The 23,290-nt window shown below is 38.0% G+C and overlaps 1 protein-coding gene across 1 annotated transcript; it reads right to left on the bottom strand.

Moving 5' to 3' along the window:
• Positions 1-2,641: 2,641 nt before the first annotated feature.
• On the bottom strand, positions 2,642-3,426 carry LOC128662344 (synaptogyrin-2-like). Its single transcript, XM_053716147.1, has one exon. The coding sequence runs from the start codon at positions 3,414-3,416 to the stop codon at positions 2,754-2,756; it is 663 nt and encodes a 220-aa protein (XP_053572122.1). The 5' UTR covers positions 3,417-3,426; the 3' UTR covers positions 2,642-2,753.
• Between the last annotated feature and the right edge of the window lie 19,864 nt (positions 3,427-23,290).

Below are 23,290 nucleotides of genomic sequence, written 5' to 3'. Positions count from 1 at the left end.
TCCTAAGAATTCTTTGGAAAGATCTTTGCATTCTTTGGATGTGGTAAGAGCTTTGAAATATTATGTTGAAGCTACTAAAGATTTCAGAAAGACTTCTAGTCTATTTGTTATCTTTTCTGGTTCTAGGAAAGGTCAGAAGGCTTCTGCCATTTCTTTGGCGTCTTGGTTAAAGCTTTTGATTCATCATGCTTATTTGGAGTCGGGTAAATCCCCGCCTCAGAGGATTACGGCTCATTCTACTAGGTCAGTTTCTACTTCCTGGGCTTTTTTTTTTTTTTTTTTTATTGGTGCTAGAAACCTTTATTTAAAAAGAAAAGTGACACTTTGTGCATTAATAAACATGCATTAAAATTCCAATTTAAACCCAACACCATTATTTAATCTTTACCTAAAAGTAGTGTTATGCATAGACCACTCAAAAACTGGAAATAAAAACTACAGGTCATTCCTGTACTCAACTAGTATGTTTAGTACACGCCATACAAGGCAGTTTGTATAAAAGTGTAATGTATACAAAAGCTTATCACACAACATAAGTGAAGGTAGAATTCAGATTTAAATAGCCACATATTTATTGGGGTACTACTTCTTACAAGGAGTAGTATTACCACTGAAGGCTCTGTTAGCAGTATTGAAAAATAATATTTGGTACAACATAAGAGTTTAAAGGGCTAATACAGATCAAAAGTACATATTCCAATTAGAGTATGTAATTTTAAAGGGACAGGAAACCCCAACATTTTCTTTCATGATACGGATGGAACATACACTTCCAAACAACTTTCCAATTTATTTCCATTCTCAAATTTGCTTCATTCTATTGTAATTATTTGCTGAAGAAACAGCATCGCACTACTGGCAGCTAGCTGAACACACACTAATTAGCCAATCGCAAGAGACAAATGAGTGCAGGTACCAGTCAACTTTTACTTGTTAAGTATATGTGCATATTCTTTGTTCAACAAGGTATACCAAGAGAACAAACCAAATTTGAAAATGGAAACCAATCTAAAATTGACTTAAAATTACATGCTCCATCCGAATCTTGTAGATTTAATTTTGACTTTCCTATCCCTTTAAGACTTAAACGACCATTACAGGTTAAAAACATATACTCTAACTAGAGCATGTAATTCTAAAATTTATAACCCTGTAATGCTATATCTTTAGCCCTCACAATGGAGTCAAAAATGAAGTATTGCTTTAGAATAGCAGAGCACTGCTGGTCCCTAGCGGAAAACCGCCGCTGACCCAATAAGCAGCTCTAGTTGAACATGCAGGCAGTGTTACTGATCAGGTCAGCGGCAGTCTTCAGCTTAGGTTAAACACAACATTACAGGATCTCTAGTCTCAAAATTGCAGGCTCTAACTATGCAAGTTATTTTTTCACTATAATGGCCCTTTTAAAAAAAAAAAATAGGTTGATTTTATTACATTTGCAGCAGGTGTACAGGCGTTTCAAATTAAAGCTCTGCGGGTACAACTTAAAATATATTTGGCACGGTAAAAAAAAAGACCCATGTTTAAACATACAAAAGGTTATGATTAAACGTAGCTGCAAAAGTCATTCTTTAACCACACAAAATGCTTTTACATAAAGGGCTCGACTTATCAAGCCTTCTCCTCCCCTACAACTGCAGTCAGTGGATCAAGCATCGGTCATCAGTGGTATTCAGCAGCCTCTTTGGTGTAGAATTTCAATCTCCCCTTTCTCATCCGACCAGGGAGACTGATGGCTCCTGCCCGCGCGTGATTGGTTGTGCATGGGCAGGGAGAGGTGTTGCACGCGGGCACAAAATAGCACTCGCATGCAATGGGAAATTCTGCCCGCCAGAGGCAAACTGGGGCGAATATGTACGCCACTGTCTACCCTCGCTTGATAAATCGAGCCCAAAGTGTAAGCTTTACCTCTCTGGTAAAGTTGGTTCCTTTCCACCATGGTGTAAACTACATGCTTAGACTTTTTTATTAATAATCACTAGTGTTTTCCTTGCTTCTTCCTGTAACCTGGAAATGCTGCAAATCAAATAGAAGATGTAGACAATTTGCAGTGTTTTCAAATACTTGTCCCTTAAAACCAGAAGCTACCCTCTTAAAAAGCATCATCAGAAATGACCTTAACATATCTGAATAGGATCTCCCACTGTGTGTAAACTGCAAGCTCTGACAACACAAAATGCAATGCTTTTAATCAATACAAACTGGCAAACCTGTCTGGTAATAATACAAGTGTCCTTCATTGTAAAGGATACATCAGTTATAGGCAAGGTGACTTTAAGAAGCTGCATTAATTATGCAGCATTAAATTAGACCAAAAAAATAGCTTTTACAATTTCTTCCTTGGTGTACAGTATACAAGGACATGGCTCTTCAGCTAAGTCAATACAGTAAGGCACATAAAACTAGTGATTTTGGTAGTGCAAACAGATCATCCGGGACCTAAATTAAACTTTACTCAAACACTGACCAAATCTGCTTCAAAGAGGTATAAATGACTTCTAATGAATTCAACACAGAGAAACAGAATGCCAGCTTGAGAATTAAGTCCCTATAGGCACTTAGAAACACTTGTGTATCCACAGGTAACACTGCTCACAACTGATTCCTACAAGAATAAAATGACAGCTAAGAGCAGGTTGCATCCAGGTTTAGAATCTTATGTTATTTAAACAAAAATAAAAAATAAACTCTTTTCAACCACTGGATCCGTGGCTGATCACTTTTCTTGCTGAGCTTTTGCAGTAGAGGTCTGCTCAGTATGCTGGTGGTTGATACTCTCCTGTGTCGGAGTTCTGGGTAAAAGGGGGCTGCTGGTAGCTGTCACTAACAGTGTTTGGGTAGCTGGAGTAAGGTGTGGTGGTGTCCTGGGATGGATCCACATAGTCTGTACTGAAATCATCCACTCCTGCTGTGTACCTCTTGTATGCTAGAAAAGCCAGTGGGATCCATGTAAGAATAGAAAAGAAGCTGAATGCGATGGCAGCCCGTGCATTGTCTGCTCCAGTTAAATAGCTATGTGGATCTGTTATTGACCACTGATTCGTTAAAAAACAAAATCCCACAAACCATAGGAAGCTCCACAGTCCAGAGAATCCCAGGTCTCCTAGCACCAAGTATTTGCGGTAGTTGGCATTGTTCAATGTTGGGAAGTAGATATCCAGGCCCAGAAACACCAGGGACCCAATGAAGGCCAGAACTCCAATGCCTACCCCATAATGGCAGGCATCATTGTTGCGACCAAAGATACAAAATAACTTGCCTTCTCTGTCACTTGGATATTCACTCACAATACAGGCAAAAACAATCATAGCAAAGAGACAAGCACAGATCCTGAAAATGGTTTCCGGTCGTCGTAGAAACTGCTCGAGGTTGAAACTACCCCCGGCCTTGGCCGCCCCGTACGCACCTCTTTCCATGTTAATTCACTCGCCGCGCCTTGCCTCACTGACAGACACTTCTGGGTAGTTCCGTGAAATGCCCCCTACTTCCTGGGCTTTTAAGAATGAAGCTTCTGTTGATCAGATTTGCAAAGCAGCAACTTGGTCTTCTTTGCATACTTTTACTAAATTCTACCATTTTGATGTTTTCTCTTCTTCAGAAGCAGTTTTTGGTAGAAAAGTTCTTCAGGCAGCTGTTTCAGTTTGATTCTTCTGCTTATAATTTCAGTTTTTTTTCATTATAAGACTAAAACTTTTTGATTTGGGTTGTGGATTCTTTTTTCAGCGGAATTGGCTGTCTTTATTTTTATCCCTCCCTCTCTAGTGACTCTTGCGTGGAGTTCCACATCTTGGGTATTTGCTATCCCATACGTCACTAGCTCATGGACTCTTGCCAATTACATGAAAGAAAACATAATTTATGTAAGAACTTACCTGATAAATTCATTTCTTTCATATTGGCAAATATTTCATATTTTCATACTCCGTGCCTTAACAAGAATTCCTCAAGATGAGCGACAAGGAGTGGGTTTAGTAAAATACGAGAACCGGGACTAATATCCATGACTTATGGCCGGTAATCCTGAGCCCGAGAGAAATAACTGAGAGCTATGATTATTGTTTCCATCCTTGCCATAATAGGTTTTGGGAGTAAGGTAATAAGCTATTATACCCATGAGGGCTCCCTGTTTTAAGATTTTAATGATAGCTATAGACTGCTTATACTTACTTGCCATTTTATTTTGTTCCTAGGTATCACCTATACCTCTTAGTTCTAGCGGTACTATGTATTTTATGTCACTCACATGTTCTTAAGCTATGCTGCTATTTAGACACTCATGTTACCTGTTACCAGTTCACCCCAAGTTAAACCTGTTCTGTTCAATAGATTTCATATTGCGACTCACTGTGGCACATTTGTAATTGGCAACCTCCTTAGCTTATTGGATAATTCAGATTATTATAGCCTATGGTGAATAAATAATCTTGATATTATTAAAGACAGGAGGCGAATATTTTGCATCAAATCTTTACTGAATCCAAACAGCAGCAAAGAAAACATACAGAGAAAAAAATAATAATAGCATAGTAACAAGACTGCACCAATCAGCACACAGCAGCCTAATAAACTGTAATGAACAAGTCCAGCACTTCCTCTTTTATTTGATCATAAGACAGCGGAACCAATCATGAAGAAAACAAACTCTAAAATATCCATCCTAGACCAAAATGGAAAAGCGATACCGAGGAACGGAGAAACAACAGATGACCTGGTCCGTAGATAAGGGGAACATAAAATCCACAGAGTCACTGAAAAGAGAAAAAACCCAAAGTAACAAGAATCCCAGTAAAGGAAAATCAACAGCAATAACATAATTTAGATAAAATTTCCACAAAACAAAATCCTGTCTTTAATAAAATCAAGATTATTTATTCACCATAGGCTATAATAATCTGAATTTTATGGCAAGACAGGAGGCTTCATATTTTGCATTTTTAAAGCACTTACATAAAAAATTTCAAAACAAAATGAACAATTTCAAAAAACTTTCAGAGTCGAAGCTCTGATGTCCCTCTTGAAAACCCTGGGGAAGGAGGGTTCTTTAAACCCCATTTTACCTCTGGGGAGGAGGTTCTATCACCTCTATGTGAAAAGCCCGGGGAAGGGGCTAACAGCCTTCGAGCTGGAGAAACCAACTGCGAGGATACAAAAGATTCTGATATTGAGCTACAGAGTTTAGAACAAGTCTCATAGGAATTAAGGGGTACCTCTGAAAAGGGGCTTAAGGATGATTTAATATGTTGGCCATGGCTGATACATACTTTCAAAGGCAAAAAACTACTTAGAAGAAGGAAGAGGATAGAAATGAGAAATACACAAGGAAAAGACATTTTCAAAGGAAGAATAAAACTAGGAAAGTAAAGTAAATAAAACCATAATGAGAAACCAGTGTCGCGCTGAGCAGCGGCTCGCATGACCGACCGGAGCTAGTCACTGGTCAGGCACGCGTCCGCATGGACTCTCAGCACAGCACCGGAGGAGATAGACAAAATACATTAAAGAGAAAGTATAGCCAAAACCATTCCAATATTCACCTTCGACTAGACTATCCTTTCAAGGGAAAGAATAGGTAAAAGGAATAGAGGAGTACTAATAAAGAAGCTGGTTAGTACAGAACAGATTAACCCCTTAATGACAACTGACGTACCAGGTACGTCATGCAAAAACAACCAGTTAATGACAATAGACGTACCTGGTACGTCAGTCGTCTAACAGAGTGCTGGAAGCGATCGCAATCACTTCCAGCAGCTCTCAGGGTATTAAAGTGATGCCTCCATATGGAGGCATCCTGCAATACCTTTTTAGAAGACTCCGATGCAGAGAGAGACACTCTGTGGCCCTCTCTGCACCGGTAGCGATGGTGCAGTTCGTTGGTGGGAGCGTAACAGGGAGGCGGGTGGGCGGCCCATCGCTACCCGGCATCCGGTTCCTGTAAGTGCAATGTGCGCGCGTATTAGCTGGCCACTGACACCAATGAGGAGGGAAGAGGGGGGAAAAAAGATTTTAAAATTTTAAAAAAATTAATATAAAAGGATATGGGAGGGGGATGGGGGTATTGTGGGGGGCTGCTACACTACAGAAAACATTAAGAATTGCAAAAGAGAAAAAAATACTTTTGTTTTTGGGGCAAATTGGGTACTGGCAGACAGCTGCCAGTACCCAAGATGGCGGCAATTAGGTAGGGGAGAGGGGATCATGGAGGTTGGGGCTAAGGCAGGGGTCCATCACAGCTAAAATATTTTATTTTTTTTATTAAAAAAAACAAAAAAACTCCTTTTATTTAGTACTGGCAGACTTTCTGCCAGTACTTAAGATGGCGGGGACAATTGTGGGGTGGGGGAGGGAAGAGAGCTGTTTGGGAGGGATCAGGGGGTGGGATGTGTCAGGTGGGAGGCTGATCTCTACCCTAAAGCTAAAATTAACCCTGCAAGCTCCCTACAACCTACCTAATTAACCCCTTCACTGCTGGGCATAATTTACGTGTGGTGTGCAGCAGCATTTAGTGGCCTTCTAATTACCAAAAAGCAATGCCAAAGCCATATAAGTCTGCTATTTCTGAACAAAGTGGATCCCAAAGAAGCTTTTACAACAATTTGTGCCATAATAGCACAAGCTGTTTGTAAATACTTTCAGTGAGAAGCCTAAAATTGTGAAAAATGATTTTTTTTTTTATTATTTGCTCGCATTTGGCGGTGAAATGGTGGCATGAAATATATCAAAATGGGCCTAGATCAATACTTGGGGTTGTCTACTACACTACACTAAAGCTAAAATTAACCCTACAAGCTCCCTAATTAACCCCTTCACTGCTGGGCATAAAACACGTGTGGCGCACAGCGCCATTTAACGGCCTTCTAATTACCAAAAAGCAACCCCAAAGCCATATAAGTCTGCTATTTCTGAACAAAGGGGATCCCAAAGAAGCATTTACAACCATTTGCCTTAATTGCAGACGCTGTTTGTAAATAATTTCAGTGGGAAACCTAAAGTTTGTGACAAAATTTGTGAAAAAGTGAACTTTTTTTTTTTATTTGATCACATTTGGCGGTGAAATGGTGGCATGAAATATACCAAAATGGACCTAGATCAATACTTTGGGATGTCTTCTAAAAAAAATATATACACATGTCAAGGGTTATTCAGGTTTTCCTGACAGATATCAGGGTTCCAATGTAACTAGCGCTAATTTTGAAAAAAAAGTGGTTTGGAAATAGCAAAGTGCTGCTTGTATTTATTGCCCTATAACTTGCAAAAAAAGCAAAGAACATGTAAAGATTGGGTATTTCTAAACTCAGGACAAAATTTAGAAACTATTTAGCATAGGTGTTTTTTGGTGATTGTAGATGTGTAACAGATTTTGGGGGTCAAAGTTAGAAAAAGTGTGTTTCTTTTCCATTATTTCCTCATATTTTATAATTTTTTTATAGGAAATTATAAGATATGATGAAAATAATGGTATCTTTAGAAATTCCATTTAATGGCGAGAAAAACGGTATATAATATGTGTGGGTACAGTAAATGAATAAGAGGAAAATTACAGCTAAACACAAACACAGCAGAAATGTAAAAATAGCCTTTGTCATTAAGGGTAAGAAAAAATGGTCTGGTCATTAAGGGGTTAAACAATACTCCTAAGTGAGATGTCCAGGAGAGGGGCGTGAGGCCTTCCAAAGCCGCTTGAGGGCGAAAGTGACATCGATACTGGGCTGAAAGAGACTGAAGTATTGGAGACAGTTCTGGAGTGTGTTGAGAGGGTTTATGATCCACCTCAAATGAGGGGGAAAGGATTTACTTATGGGGCGACAGCAAAGGTTAAAAAAAAAAAAAAAAAAATGTATGCAAAAAAGACCTCTTTGGAAGAAGGAAAAGTTTAGTTTAACAGGCTAAAATTTGAATTTCGAATGGCCTAAACGCACTCTAAATAAAGTTATATTTAATAGAGCCTTAATACAGGCTTAAAATAGTTACAGAATATAGCCTTAATAGATGAATTAATAGAGCCTTATTTTTATTATTATTATCGGATATTTAAATAGCGTCAACAGATACCGCCGCACAAATTAATACAGGCTTAAAGGGACAGTAAACCTTAAAATTAATGTTATATAATTCTGCACATAGTGCAGAATTATATAACATTATATTAGCCAAACTTTCTAACACATAATATTCCCTTTTCATTTTTAACAAAAAACGCCGTTTTACAGACCCGCTCTCTGCGCTCTGCTGAGCGGGTCTGCTTTTTTTCACAGCGCATCGGGCCAGCTGTATAGTCACAGCCCGGCCCGACCGCGCCATAAGATTAAGTGCAGCTCGCTCCTGTCACAGGATTTAAAACAGATTTAAAAAAGCCTAAAACAGACTTAAAATATAGTTATATAGAAAAGCCTAAGAAGGGATAATATATATATTTGAAAAACCTAATACAGGCTATTATATCATATAGCTTAAAGGGACATTAAACACTACATAAATGCTAAATAAAATGATGCATTCATAGAAAATATTAGTCTGAGAATAACATGTAGATGTATTTTTTAAAATTTTAAATAGATGTTTAAACATTGACAAAATAAGTGTAATGTTTTAGTGCCTATAAAACAATGGAAGCTGCCATGTTGTAACTTAGGTTACATTCTCTGCTGTGCCCAATCAGGGACAGTTTTAAATAGGTCACTAGAGTGTGCAGCCAATGACTGTGTGGAATATAACAGTGTTCTGCACTTCCAATTCTAACAGGAACTGAAAAACTCAGAATTTCAGAATGGAATTGCAGGAAAGGGGGACAAAATAAACAATGAAAGTATATAGCAGACTTTTTTTTATTTATAAATAATTTATCATTTTATATTATTATCTCAAAGTGTTCAATGTCCCTTTAAAGGGACACTGAACTCAAAAACCAAAGTTCGAAAAATAGATAAAATGTTTAAAATTAAGACACTTATTAATGTCACATACTTTGTAATAACTTACTGTTTGCCTGCAATTGATTCACAAAGTAATCCTGATTTCCAAACCCATCACCTAGCCCTATCTTGCATGAGAACCCAGGTACCAATATGGCAGATATTATCTGCTAGGCGCCTGCGCAAGGTTTTGACACGTCAGAGAATCCGTCACCTTGTGTTTCTCTGTATTGAAATTGCAGAGCGGGTGGTGGAGCTGCGCTAATAATGTGAGTGCTGTTCGCATATAGAATCTCCCTAGCATTAATGAGCAACTTATTATTGTGTGGGCATAAGAAAGAAATATTTTTTTTATAGCTCGGATCAGATTCCGCATGCGCAAGATGCCGACTAAACATTTTAATTCGATTCATAAAAGCTGAATATTATTGGTTGAATATACGGACGATTGTACAGCCCATATTTGTGGGCTGTCTTAGCCTACATCATTAGAAGATTTTAAAACAAAATTTTATATATATTAGAAGGATCTTTGAAACTGCAAGTAGGTGCAAATTATTTCTTTGAACCTTATAACCCGATTTATATAATTTTTATATATGCCAAGAATAAAACTACAGTAATCCTTTAATACAGGCCAAAATACTAAAAAACAAAATAACCTAATACCAGTTAAAATACTCATATTTAATAAACCTTAAAGGGACAGTCTAGTCAAAATTAAACTTTCATAATTCAGATAGGGCATGACATTTTGAACAACTTTCCAATTGACTTTAGTCATTACATATGCTTTGTTCCCTTGGTGGTATTTTTGAAAAACTAAACCTACTGATTTCTAAACCGTTGAAAAACGCCTCTTAGCTTAGAGCATTTTTAAAGTTTTTTTGTTTTTTTCACTGTTAGACAGTACTAGTTCATGTGCGTAATATAGATAACATTGTGCTCACTCCCGTGGAGTTATTTAGGAATCTGCACTGATTGGCTAAACTGCATGTCAGTCAAAAGCACTGAGATAAGGGGGCAGTCTGCAGAGGTCCAGATACAAGGTAATCACAGAGGTAAAACATATATTAATATAACGGTGTTGGATATGCAAAACTGGGGAATGGGTAGTAAAGGGATTATCTTTTTAAATAATACAAATTCTGGTGTAGAGTGTCCCTTTAATAAGGGTTAATTTATATAATATAGCCTAATATACTTATATTCAAAGTATCCTAATACAAGATTATTATACAATGACGCCTCAATTAGGCAGATCTACTATATTCAGGAAAACCTTATATACCGGCTTATATCTAATATAGCCATAATACTGGCTACAATTACTATATAAATATAGCCTAAAATATATACCCTGAAAACAGACCAAAGAACTTATAATATAGGCTCATAAAGGCAAAAAACTAAAAGCCCTAATATAGGTTTATATATATAGCCTAATACAGGATAATCTCCTTATATTCAATAAACCTGAAGCAGCTGAATATGAAGCAGCTGAATGTGCATTTATATATATTATGGAAAATGTGTATGGAATTTAAAACTGTGCTCTGATAGAGATGTATTAAGAGCAATTTAGACTGAATATCCTGTGCAATACAAGCTTCCAAAATGAAGCTGTATATATGTGCATAAAAAACAATGACAAGTGGCATTAACTTCTGGACGTATATTACTATTTAAGTGAAACAAGCTCCTATATACTCCAAACTAAGCCATAAGAGACAAAATACACACGTATATATACATACATATATATATATATACACATAAAAACATGTACATGTATACACCTAAACGTGTATATACACACACACGCATATATTCACCTACACATGCATACATAAAAACATGTATAGGAACACACATACACATAAATATGTACATATACACACATGCACACACATAAATATAGCTACATATGTCTACATACATACCTGCATAGGTACATCTAGACACAAAGACCTGTATATATATATATATATATATATATATATATACACACACACACACACACACACAAATATTCACCTACATATAGATTCCTGCAGGCTTTTAAAAGGTTAATACTGGATCCTTAGATCAGCATCTGAGTCTATAATACTTTATAGTCTATAACAAGAAATACTTTTTAATTCTGTCAGACCCAGAGGGCCATCAAACCTGGGTCTAACAAGTGAAAGGGCTTAGATTAAAACAGTCTAAAAATCCCCCATATGAAAGCTCTGGAAGGCAAGGAATAAAGGATTTCATATCATTAAGAGAGATTTTTATATAAATAGATAGGTCACTCAGATGGGGCTGCTAGAAAAGGAGTGTCACAGCCCTAAAATTACTATATATAATCTTAGACCATAAGGCTGACATCATACTAAAATAATACAACACACAAGGAAAAACCTATTAATTGTAGGCAAGCAAGAAAACAAGTTTAGCAAATACAGACTTGTCTAAATTTAATATAATGTGCAGTAGAAATAAAGGGGGTCCTAAGCACAGCACCTCAGACCTGATGGAAAGAAGTTCTATGAAATAATGAGGCCTGTCTACTGGCCACACACACTCTGCACACTGTACTAAACAAAGCTTTGCAAGAAAAGAAATAAGGCCTGGAAACCGGCCTAATATACAAACATCAAGCAGGCTGTAAACCTATTGCCTGTTCCAATATAAAACAAACAATTACATATAGGATAAGATTATGAAACAAAGGGATAAGAATATAAAGAACTTAGGAAAGAAACCATATATAATAGTTTTACAGAAAAGTCTTAAACAAGATAAACAGATTAGAGACTAAAGAACCTAGGAAAGAAGAAACCATATATAATGGTTTATACTTAGTATAATCTTACGCAAAGATAATCACAATACATTAAAATTTGAGGAGAAAAATGAATACATAACCTGCTGTCTGGTAGCAGCAAAGAAAAGAGGAAGTGCTGTACTTTTACAGTTTATTAGGCTGCTGTGTGCTGATTGGTGCAGCCTTGTTACTATATTATTTTTTTCTCTGTATGTTTTCTTTGCTGCTGTTTGGATTCAGTAAAGATTTGATGCAAAATATGAAGCCTCCTGTCTTGCCATAAAATTCAAGATTTCAACCTATGTTTTTGATGGTTAAGTGTATTAATATATGATCATAGCAGCAGCTGTTTTCTGTACCCCTACAAAAGATATATCACCCATATACGAGTAGGATTATCTATGGCTGCATGTCCTAGTGTTAACTCACAATAGACAGTGTGTATAAAGCTTTAACCTCATCTAATGGTAAGCTTCAGATGGCTTATTATAGACCTTTGTAAACTACACCCTAATAATGTTGAGCTTTACCATCTTGAACTTCATTCCCTACACCTTCATCCAATCTTATTTTACATCTTATAGCATCACACCCCTTTACTGACACAATTTAATACCGAAGTTCAGTTTGAAGTAGTTGAAGCTTACTCCTTTTGTATATATACTTCTGTACAATAATTTGATTTATATAAGGTTTTCGATTGCCTTACATTGCAGGCAGAGATTTTTAAGTTGCTTGTCCTAATTTTCTCTATCAAGATGATGTGCTGCCTGTGGCCTAGATAGCACATCTTAGTCTAATTTCAACAACCTCCAAAATTTATATTAGAAGGCAAATTCTCTTGTAAGAGTACATATAGTACTAAATTCTTACATCCCCCAGACTATTAACAAGTGACTATATAACTACCGGCACAGAGAAGATGAGTTCTACATTAATACCTGTTTATTTGATAAGACTAGGGGCGAGATCCGATATAGATCGTAGTTTGCGGCACAAGCGAGGGAACCCCCGCCGCCCGTAGTTTCAGCTCGCAACTCGAGCTATCCCATATACGGCACCGTCAGATGCTAAAGTGCTGTAAGTCGGATAAACCAGCGATGTCCAGAAATCTGAACAGCCAATAGAATGCGAGCTCAATCTGATTGGCTGATTGGATCAGCCAATCGGATTGAACTTGAATCTGATTGGCTGATTGAATCAGCCAATCAGATTTTCTTACCTTAATTCCGATTGGCTGATAGAATCCTATCAGCCAATCGGAATTCAAGGGACGCCATCTTGGATGACGTCATTTAAAGGAAATTTCATTCGTCGTTCAGTCGTCGGGCCAGATGGATGTTCTGCGTCGGAGGGCTGAAGAAAGAAGATTGAAGATGCCGCTTGGAAGAAAACTTCGCCCCGATGGAGGACCTCTTCTTTGCCGCTTGGATGAAGACATCGCCGGATGGAAGACTTCTTCTTTGCCACTTGGATGAAGACATCGCCCGGATTGGATGAAGAGTTCGGCCCGGCTGGGTGAAGACGACTCAAGGTAGGGAGATCTTCTGGGGCTTAGTGTTAGGTTTATTTAAGGGGGTTTGGGTTAGAGTAGGGGTATGTGGGTGGTGGGTTGTAATGTTGGGGGGTGGTATTGTGTTTTTTTTTTTACAGGCAAAAGAGCTGATTTTTTTGGGGCATGCCCCGCAAAAAAAAGCCCTTTTAAGGGCTGGTAAGGTAATAGAGCTGTTAACTTTTGTAATTTAGTTTAGGGTAGGGATTTTTTTTTATTTTGGGGGGCTTTGTTATTTTATTAGGGGGCTTAGAATAGGTGTAATTAGCTTAAAATTCTTGTAATTTTTTTATTTTTTGTAATTTAGTTTAGTTTATTTAATTGTATTTTAGTTTAAATATTTGTAGCTTATTTAATTTATTGATAGTGTAGGTGTATTTGTAACTTAGGTTAGGATTTATTTTACAGGTAAATTGGTATTATTTTAACTAGGTTGCTATTAAATAGTTATTAACTATTTAATAGCTATTGTACCTAGTTAAAATAAATACAAAGTTACCTGTAAAATAAATATAAACCCTAAAATAGCTACAATGTAATTATTAATTACATTGTAGCTATCTTAGGGTTTATTTTATAGGTAAGTATTTAGATTTAAATAGGAATATTTTAATTAATAATATTAATATTAATTAGATTTATTTTAATAAGAATTTAGGGGTGTTAGAGTTAGATAGGGTTATTATACTTAATATATATATAATATAATAACGATATTAACTATATTAACCCTAATATAATTACGGTTAATATAGTTAATATATATAATATAATAACTATATAAACCCTAATATAATTAGGGTTAATATAGGTAATATAGCTGGCGGCGGTGTAGGGGTATTAGATTAGGGGTTAATCTATTTAATATAGGTGGCGGCGGTGTAGGGGGATTAGATTAGGGGGAAATACATTTATTATAGGTGGCAGCGGTGTAGGGGGATTTAGATTAGATGCAAAAGAGCTGATTACTTTGTGACAATGTCCTGCAAAAAGCCCTTTTAAGGGCTGGTAAAAGAGCTGATTACTTTGGGGAAATGCCCCGCAAAAAGCCCTTTTAAGGGCTGGCAATAGAGCTGTTACTTTGGGGCAATGTCACGCAAAAGGCCCTTTTAAGGGCTGGTAATAGAGGTGATTACTTTAGGGGGATTAGATTAGGGGTTAATGTATCTAATATAGCTGGCGGCGGTGTAGGGGGATAGGGGGATTAGATTAGGGGTTAATAATTTTAATATAGCTTGCGGCGGGGTAGGGGGATTAGATTAGGGGTTAATAATTTAATATAGCTGGCGGCGGTGTAGGGGGATTAGATTAGGGGTTAATAATTTAATATAGCTGGCGGCGGTGTAGGGGGATTAGATTAGGGGTTAATAATTTAATATAGCTGGCGGAGGTGTAGGGGGATTAGATTAGGGGTTAATAATTTAATATAGCTGGCGGCGGGGTAGGGGGATTAGATTAGGGGTTAATAATTTTAATATAGCTGGCGGCAGGGTAGGAGCTCACATTAGGGGGTATGTAATGTAGGTGGCGACGGTTTAGGGGGATCACATTAGGGGGTTATACATTTAATGTAGGTGGCGGCGGGGTCTGGGAGCGGCGATTTAGGGGTTAAATACTTTATTAGGGATTGCGGCGGGGGATCGCGGTTGACAGGTACATAGACATTGCGCATGCGTTAGGTGTTAGGTTTTATTTAGCAGTTTGCGGTTGACAGGTAGATAGACATTGCGCATGCGTTAGGTGTTAGGTTTTATTTAGCAGTTTGCGGTTGACAGGTACATAGACATTGCGCATGCGTTAGGTTTTATTTAGCAGTTTGCGGTTGACAGGTAGATAGACATTGCGCATGCGTTAGGTGTTAGGTTTTATTTTGTAGCTAGTTTAGGGAGTTACGGGGCTCCAATAGACAGCGTAAGGCTTACTACGGCTGTATTTTGTGGCGAGGTGAAAATGGAGTAAGATTTCTCCATTTTCGCCACGTAAGTCCTTACGCTGTATATTGGATACCAAACTGCGCGGGTTTGGTATACCTGTCTATGGCCCAAAAATCTACGGGCGAAGACAGAAAAATATGAGCGTAACTTCTAGGTTACGCCGTATATAGGATACCAAACCCGCGCAAAATTTGGCGTCGCCAGCTTTTGTGGGCGACACTGCATATCGTATCGGGCCCTAGATATTTATATATAAATATATATATTTCTTTCATGTAATTGGCAAGAGTCCATAAGCTAGTGACATATGGGATATACAATCCTACCAGGAGGGGCAAAGTTTCCCAAACCTCAAAATGCCTATAAATACACCCCTCACCACACCCACAATTCAGTTTTTAAAACGTTGCCTCCTTTGGAGGTGATGAAGTAAGTTTGTGCTAAGATTTCTACGTTGATATGCGCTTCTCAGCATTGTTGAAGCCTGATTCCTCTCAGAGTACAGCGAATGTCAGAGGGACGTGAAGGGAGTATCACTTATTTGAATATGATGATTTCCCTAATGGGGGTCTATTTCATAGGTTCTCTGTTATCGGTCGTAGAGATTCATCTCCTACCTCCCTTTTCAGATCGACAATATACTCTCAATTTACTATTACCTCTACTAATAACTGTTTTAGTACTGGTTTGGCTATCTGCTATATGTGGATGGGTGTCTTTTGGTAAGTATGTTTTCATTACTTAAAGAGACACTGTACCCAAAATTTTTCTTTCGTGATTCAGATTGAGCATGAAATTTTAAGCAACTTTCTAATTTACTCCTTTTATCAAATTTTCTTCATTCTCTTGGTATCTTTATTTGAAATGCAAGAATGTGTTGTCCTTGCTGATTGGTGGATAAATCCATCCACCAATGCTGTCCAGAGTACTGAAACAAAAAAAAAGCTTAGATGCCTTCTTTTTCAAATAATGATAGCAAGAGAACGAAGAAAAATTGATAATAGGAGTAAATTAGAAAGTTGCTTAAAATTGCATTCTCTTTCTGAATTGGGTACAGTGTCCCTTTAAGACACTCTCAGCTATGGTTTGGCACTTTATGCATTTATATAAAGTTCTAAATATATGTATTGTACTTATATTTGCCATGAGTCAGGTTCATGTATTTCCTTCTGCAGACTGTCAGTTTCATATTTGGGAATGTAAACATTTTTTTTTTTTTTTAAATACATTTTTTATTGAGGTTGTGCGAAAACAATACAACTTATATGAGACATGTCAATAAGACAAACATAAATGGTACATTTCAATGTGACAATATCTATATAGATAGAATACAGAATTCTCAATAAGAATAATCAGATGGAACCTCTTTTTCTATTTTACCTGAGCTGAAATTAACACTTTGAATGATCATTTTTAGTCGCATAGTTATTCTTCTTTAAAAAAAAGGTTTTATAACCAGTTGAACTTCGTATAGATTTAGACATAGAAATGCAGTTGTAACTGCGACAGTGGTGAAACAGTGTTCTGTGATTTAAAAGCTACTTAGCATATTCAATTAGTAGGTAATAATAAAGGTTATGGAAGTGCGGCATAGGTGAGATTAGCCGCTTATCTAACCCTCCTAGACGAGGAGGTATATTAAAGTGGGAGGGAGGAGGTGGTAGTACGAAGGTGATATACAAAATACATGAACAGAGCACTAGGTCTGTGTGAGTAGATTTGAGGGCGCATGGATTGCTAGAGGTTAACTAGGAACTGGAAAATTGTATAGTGGGCAATGCTGTGCCCTGCATAAAGAAGCTTAGGGGTCTTAGAGTAAGAGCTTCGACACTAGGTAAATAAATAATTTGCAGTGTGATAAAACTACAGGAAATGCAGGGCCAGCCTGCGATAGTAAGTATGCAAAATGCGAGGATGGTGGGTTACATATAGCAGTATATAGGTTCTGATGAGAAGCAAAAGTCTGGAGCTACCTGCAAGGGTTTATACATATTTCCAATGAAGCATATTGGTATTCCCCATCTAACCAATTGGTCTCTTTTCCATGTATATGTTGTCTATGCCGTCTATGGGAATACTGATGAGAAGGCTCAGGGATCCCGGCCGCAGACACCTAAGCCTTAGGAGCATTCACAATGTTAAGGGACAGCATAGCACATTTTGTTTCAATCCTCAGCGTCAATTAAAGGGACAGTCAAGGCCCAAAAAAAAACTTTTATTTTTTAAATAGGGCATGTAATTTTAAACAACTTTCCAATTTACTTTTATGAACAATTTTGCTTTGTTCTCTTGGTATTCTAGTTGAGAGCAAACCTAGAAAGGCTCATATGATAATTTCTAAGCCCTTGAAGGCCGCCTCTAATCACATGCTTTTGTATTTGCTTTTCACAGCAGGGGAGAGTAGTTCAGGTAAACCATATAGATAACATTGCGATCACGCCCGTGAGTTGTGGCAGACACTGCACTAATTGGCTAAACTGCAAGTCAATAGATAATAACTAAAAGTCATATGATTAGGGGCGGTCAGAAGATGCTTAGATACAAGATAGTCACAGCGGTAAAAAGTGTATTATTATAAATGTGTTGGTTATGCAAAACTGGGGAATGGGTAATAAAGGGATTATCTATCTTTTTAAACAACAGAAATTCTGGTGTTGACTGTCCCTTTAACTATATGGAGTGTGCAAGGAAGTGTAAATGTAGACAAATATATAAGACCCATAGGCGGTCAGCTGAATCTTAAATAACAGCCTTCATGTGTTACTTATGCATTTATAAAGAGGTGTGATAAATACTATTGTCTAGCACTACAATAACAGGAACACAACCAAAAGTATTTTCAAACATAGCTTGTAGATACAAACATCAATATTAGAGGGTAAGAGACCCCCCTTTAACACATCAAATTAGAATGTTGTGAAATTGTAGAGAACTTGTAATATAACAACATAACAATCTAATGGAGATAGACTAGTCCCTGTGACCCAAGGTGCTCAGAAGCCCACCATGTATGTAAAAAAAATAGGAGTTTGTAATAGTGCATACATAACTGGTAAATACAGTGGAACATACCATACTCCAGAATAAACCCAAACTCACCTCACTGTTGTATCCCCATATATCAAGTTGTATAGTGTATCTTTAAAGGGCAACTCGATAAGGGTGGTGCTAGGAAGCATGGAGAAAGCCTGATTAATAGAGTGAACTGAACTGAGCCAAACGTGATATACAGTGTACAGTGCGACTAAGCTTAAACTCCCCTCCGGTGTTAGAAGCTGGTAATTACATCTTAAAAGAAAGAATGTAGATTTACATCTTAATTCTGTGATGTGGAAGAGATCTATCTATTGAACTATATAAGGCAGATTATCTGCTAATCTATTACTTGCAGCAACTGTTGAAAACACTAGACATTATTTAGGATAGTTGAGTTACCCAGTGTATTAAACATTTTTCCGTGGATAAACCAGCACTTTACCCTAGAAAGTCAAGATTTATAATATTTCAACCTGTGTGAGAACTGACATTATACATAACAAAAAACTAACAAGCACTTGCATAGAGAAGGTGTACCATCAGTCATTGTCATAAAGTCCTGTTTCCGTGGTATGAAATAAAATATATGGAACCCAAGTTAGAGTTGTAGCAGCAGTCAGTGGTGACACTCTTGGTAAAGGTATACTTGGGAGTGATATGTGAGCCTCATAGGGTGCTCGCAGGATAGCCAGGTTATGCAAGGGACAACAGACATCCGGGAGATCAAGGGCATTAACTCTTAACTATTGTCAGATTATGCTTTGTACAAACCCTCTCTCCTTTTAGTTACACCCACAATTCTCTGATTCGTTCCTCCTTCTTTAAGAGAGCAGCTCACCTTTCACTCCCTGCTCAGTATTGAAGTCACTACACCTGTGAGGATTCCCAAGCTGTTTGCTAAAAGCTTCTCTTCACTCCAGGAAGGATTTCTGAGCCCTTTCTACTTGCCATATATTGCCACTTTGAACTTCCTTGAACTTGTCACTTTATTTACAGTGGGGTAAGGTACCTTAACTTTGATGTTTACTTTTTCACTGCTTTTCCATTGCCGCAGCTCATACCCCTGTGTGAACTACTGCCTGTCAGCAATCTGCAGCGGAGTTGCGAGTGAAGCGTGACGTCACTTCCGGTCCTGTACCGGACTCTGCCAAACCACTCTGTGACATTAACGAAGGTACACAGCAACTACTTTTACTCTTTCAAGTTATCTGCAAGGTACTTTTCTCAGCTGTCATCATCCTATGTACACATACAGCTAAACTTACTACCAACTATCTGAACTGTGCATTAGATATGATATTTGTACCGGGGTTTCTACCTAAGTTCCACTCCATGTACTGATACACTGTTGCCTGAGTTTTTTCCTTTTCTTGTTACACTTCTGATAATATCTCAGTGTGATAATTATCAGTTAGAAGTCTACCTCTTTCAGTATCCTACTGAGTGAGTATATTCCTAAAGATATATAATTATATTGAACCATTAGACTGAAGGATTCCTTTTTCAGCAATAAAGGATTCAGACAGTCTGGTGTAACAAATATACATTTACTTAGTACTGCAGTTGAGTTCCACCCCTTCTTTCTGTAAACAGATTCTGATATAATACTGAGCCTAAAGTAACTATGGAACCAGCAGACTTAAGACAAATAGTATATAACCTTACTCAAAAAGTTGATCAGCTTGCACAGGGTCTCCATGATTTACAGATTGAAAATGCTGCCCTAAGAAAGGTTATTACAGATTCTATTGCTATTAAACATAACCAAACTGAGAGTTGTATTGAACCACAAGTTTCCCTTCCAGATCTATTCTGTGGAAACAGAAAAGCCTACAGGCAATTTAAAAATGCCTGTCTCCTATTATTTTCTATGAAACCTAGGACCTACCCCACTGATAGAGTAAAAGTCCTCACCACAATCTCCTTTCTCAGGGGGGATCCAAGGAACTGGGCTGATAAGTTCATAGAAAATCAGGATCCCATTTTAACTTCTCTTGTGGATTTCTTTACTAGTATGGATGAAATGTTTCAAGATACAGATGTTCAGCTTACTGCTGAGATGAGTCTCAGGAATCTGAAGCAGGGGAAAAGACCCGTGGAAGACTACATCACAGACTTTAAACAGTTCGCCACGGATGCTCTCTGGACCCCAGTCGCCCTCCGTAATCAATTTCGCTTAGGACTCTCAGAGTTGTTAAAAGACGAATTCGCCAGAATTGAACTACCTACAACTCTTGAAGCATTCATGAAGATGGCTGTTCAGATAGACCGACGATTACGTGAGAGGAAGGCAGAGAAGTATACAACAGATCCAAAACCTAAGACCTCCAACAGCTCCACCACCTCAACTTCTGTTACTCCTACAAAACCCTCTGTAGAACCTATGGAGATTGGCTTTCTTAGAGGCCCCCTCTCTCAGGAAGAGAAACAACGCAGACGCATAAAAAACCTTTGTTTGTATTGCGCCAATCCGACCCACAGTGTCCAGGATTGTCCTCTTCTTCTGAAGAATAAGAAATGTAAGTCCTCTAATTTGTATACATCTCTTCTCTCTCTGATGCAACCTTCTTATTGTACTCTGTCTGTCTCCCTACAGCTGGAACAAAGTCTTCTGAGGATCAATGATGCTATTATTGATTCCGGCGCTTCAGGGAACTACTTGGACCATGACTTCTGTCTCAAGAAAAACATTCCTCTCATTAAAAAGTCCACTCCAATACCTATCAGAGTCATAGATGGTTCTATCATGTGTTCTGGCCCTATAACTCATGAGACGATACCTGTAATGCTCAATATAGCTGGACATTTTGAGTTAATTTCTTTTGATGTACTCCCTTCACCTCATTTTTGTTTGGTTTTAGGGTTAAAGTGGCTACAAGTTCACAACCCCACTATTGTTTGGCACCCTTTTCAAATAAAGTTTTCTTCCACTTATTGCAGAGATACATGTCTCCCTAGTCCTCTTTTGTTACACTCGACTATTGTTTCTGAGGGGTTACCCCCTCAGTACTCCGAATTTAAGGATGTCTTTAGTAAGGTTGAGGCAGAGAATCTACCACCTCATAGGGCATATGATTGCCCCATAGATCTTCAACCAGGTGCCCGTATTCCCTTTGGTCACTTATACCCCTTGAGCACTCCTGAACTGGAGCATCTTAAAGTGTATCTTGACGACAACTTAAAAAAAGGTTTTATTAGGCCTTCAACCTCCCCTGCTGGCGCTGGGTTTTTCTTTGTTCGTAACAAAGATTCCAGCCTCAGGCCTATCATTGATTATCGTGAACTGAACAAATGCACGATCAAAAACCGTTACCCCCTGCCTCTTATACCAGAGATGATAGAAAGACTTTCAGAGGCTACCATTTTCACTAAGCTCGACTTAAGGGGGGCTTATAATCTCATTAGGATCAAAGAGGGACACGAGTGGCTAACGGCATTTAGGACCAGGTATGGTCTATTCGAATATCTTGTAATGCCGTTTGGCCTTTGCAATGCCCCTGCCACTTTTCAGTTCTTCATCAACGATGTTTTCCGTGATCTCCTGGATATATGTCTTGTTATATATCTGGATGATATACTCATCTATTCCAGGACTCATGAAGATCATGTGAGGCATGTCAGACAGGTCCTTGCACGTCTCAGAGCACATAAACTCTACGCTAAACTGGAGAAATGCAAATTTCATACAACCCAGGTTTCTTTTCTGGGATATGATATATCCCCATCTGGAATTCAAATGCAGAAAGAAAAAGTTGAAGCTGTTCTGGATTGGCCTGAACCTAAGACCAAAAAAGACCTCCAACGCTTCCTTGGGTTTTCAAACTATTATAGGAAATTTATTAAAGGATTTTCTAAAATAGTGAAACCTCTCACGGTTTTAACTGGGTCTACAACATCTTTCTCATGGGGTTTAAAAGCTAAAGAAGCTTTCCAGTATCTAAAAACCAGATTCACCTCTGCGCCAATTCTTCAATTTCCTAATCCTTCATACCAATACACCCTGGAAGTTGACTCTTCAGATTTTGCCATTGGAGCCGTACTCTCTCAACAAAAATCTCAAACTGATCCTCTCCATCCAATTTCATACTTCTCCAAACTTATGTCACCTGCCGAACAGAATTATGCCATTGGCGACAAGGAGTTGTTGGCCATCCGACGCTCTCTTGAACATTGGAGACATCTCCTGGAAGGCACTACTATACCAATCAATATATTTACAGATCACAAGAACCTTCAATATCTTCAGTCTAATAAAACTTTATCTGCTAGACAGGTTCGTTGGAGCCTGTACTTTGACCGCTTCAATTTTGTTATCATTTACAGACCAGCTAATAAGAATATCAAAGCTGATGCTCTTTCTCGTCTACCTGAACGATCTGTAAATCTATCCGCCAGAAAGGACATTGTTTCCCCACATTGCTTCGTAGGTCTCACTACCCCTTTCTTTACTGATCTTCAGAATTACTGCAATGAACAATCAACTCCTCCTGAACCAACTTTAGTCAAGACTAATGGTATCTATTACCATGGAGAGAAAATTTTTATACCACCTTCCTTGAGGACAAACGTTATACAGTCCTGCCATGACATTCCTTTAGCAGGACACCCAGGTGTCCAACGAACTCTTGATCTTGTCTCTCGGACTTACTGGTGGCCACTCATGAAATCCACTATTTCTGAATACATTGCCAGTTGTAGGACTTGTATCACCTGTAAACCCGAAAGAAAACCACCTTTTGGGTTGCTTATGCCATTACCAATTCCCAACAAGCCTTGGCATCATGTGTCCATGGATTTTATAGTAGACTTACCACCATCAAAAGGACAAACGACTATACTCGTTGTCATTGATTTACTCACTAAAATGGCACATTTTATTCCATTCCATAAACTCCCTACTTCCTCTGAAACCGCTACCCTTTTCATAGACCACATCATCAAATTACACGGGATCCCATCCATCTTAACGACTGATAGGGGTACGCAATTCACCTCAAAATTTTGGAGCAAGTTATGTGAATTGACCAAGATGGAACATCGCTTT

This window comes from Bombina bombina, chromosome 6, assembly GCF_027579735.1.
Source record: "Bombina bombina isolate aBomBom1 chromosome 6, aBomBom1.pri, whole genome shotgun sequence".
Lineage (NCBI taxonomy): Eukaryota > Metazoa > Chordata > Amphibia > Anura > Bombinatoridae > Bombina > Bombina bombina.
Note: the sequence above shows the minus strand (reverse complement) of the source record. Positions and strands in the feature narration are given on the sequence as shown.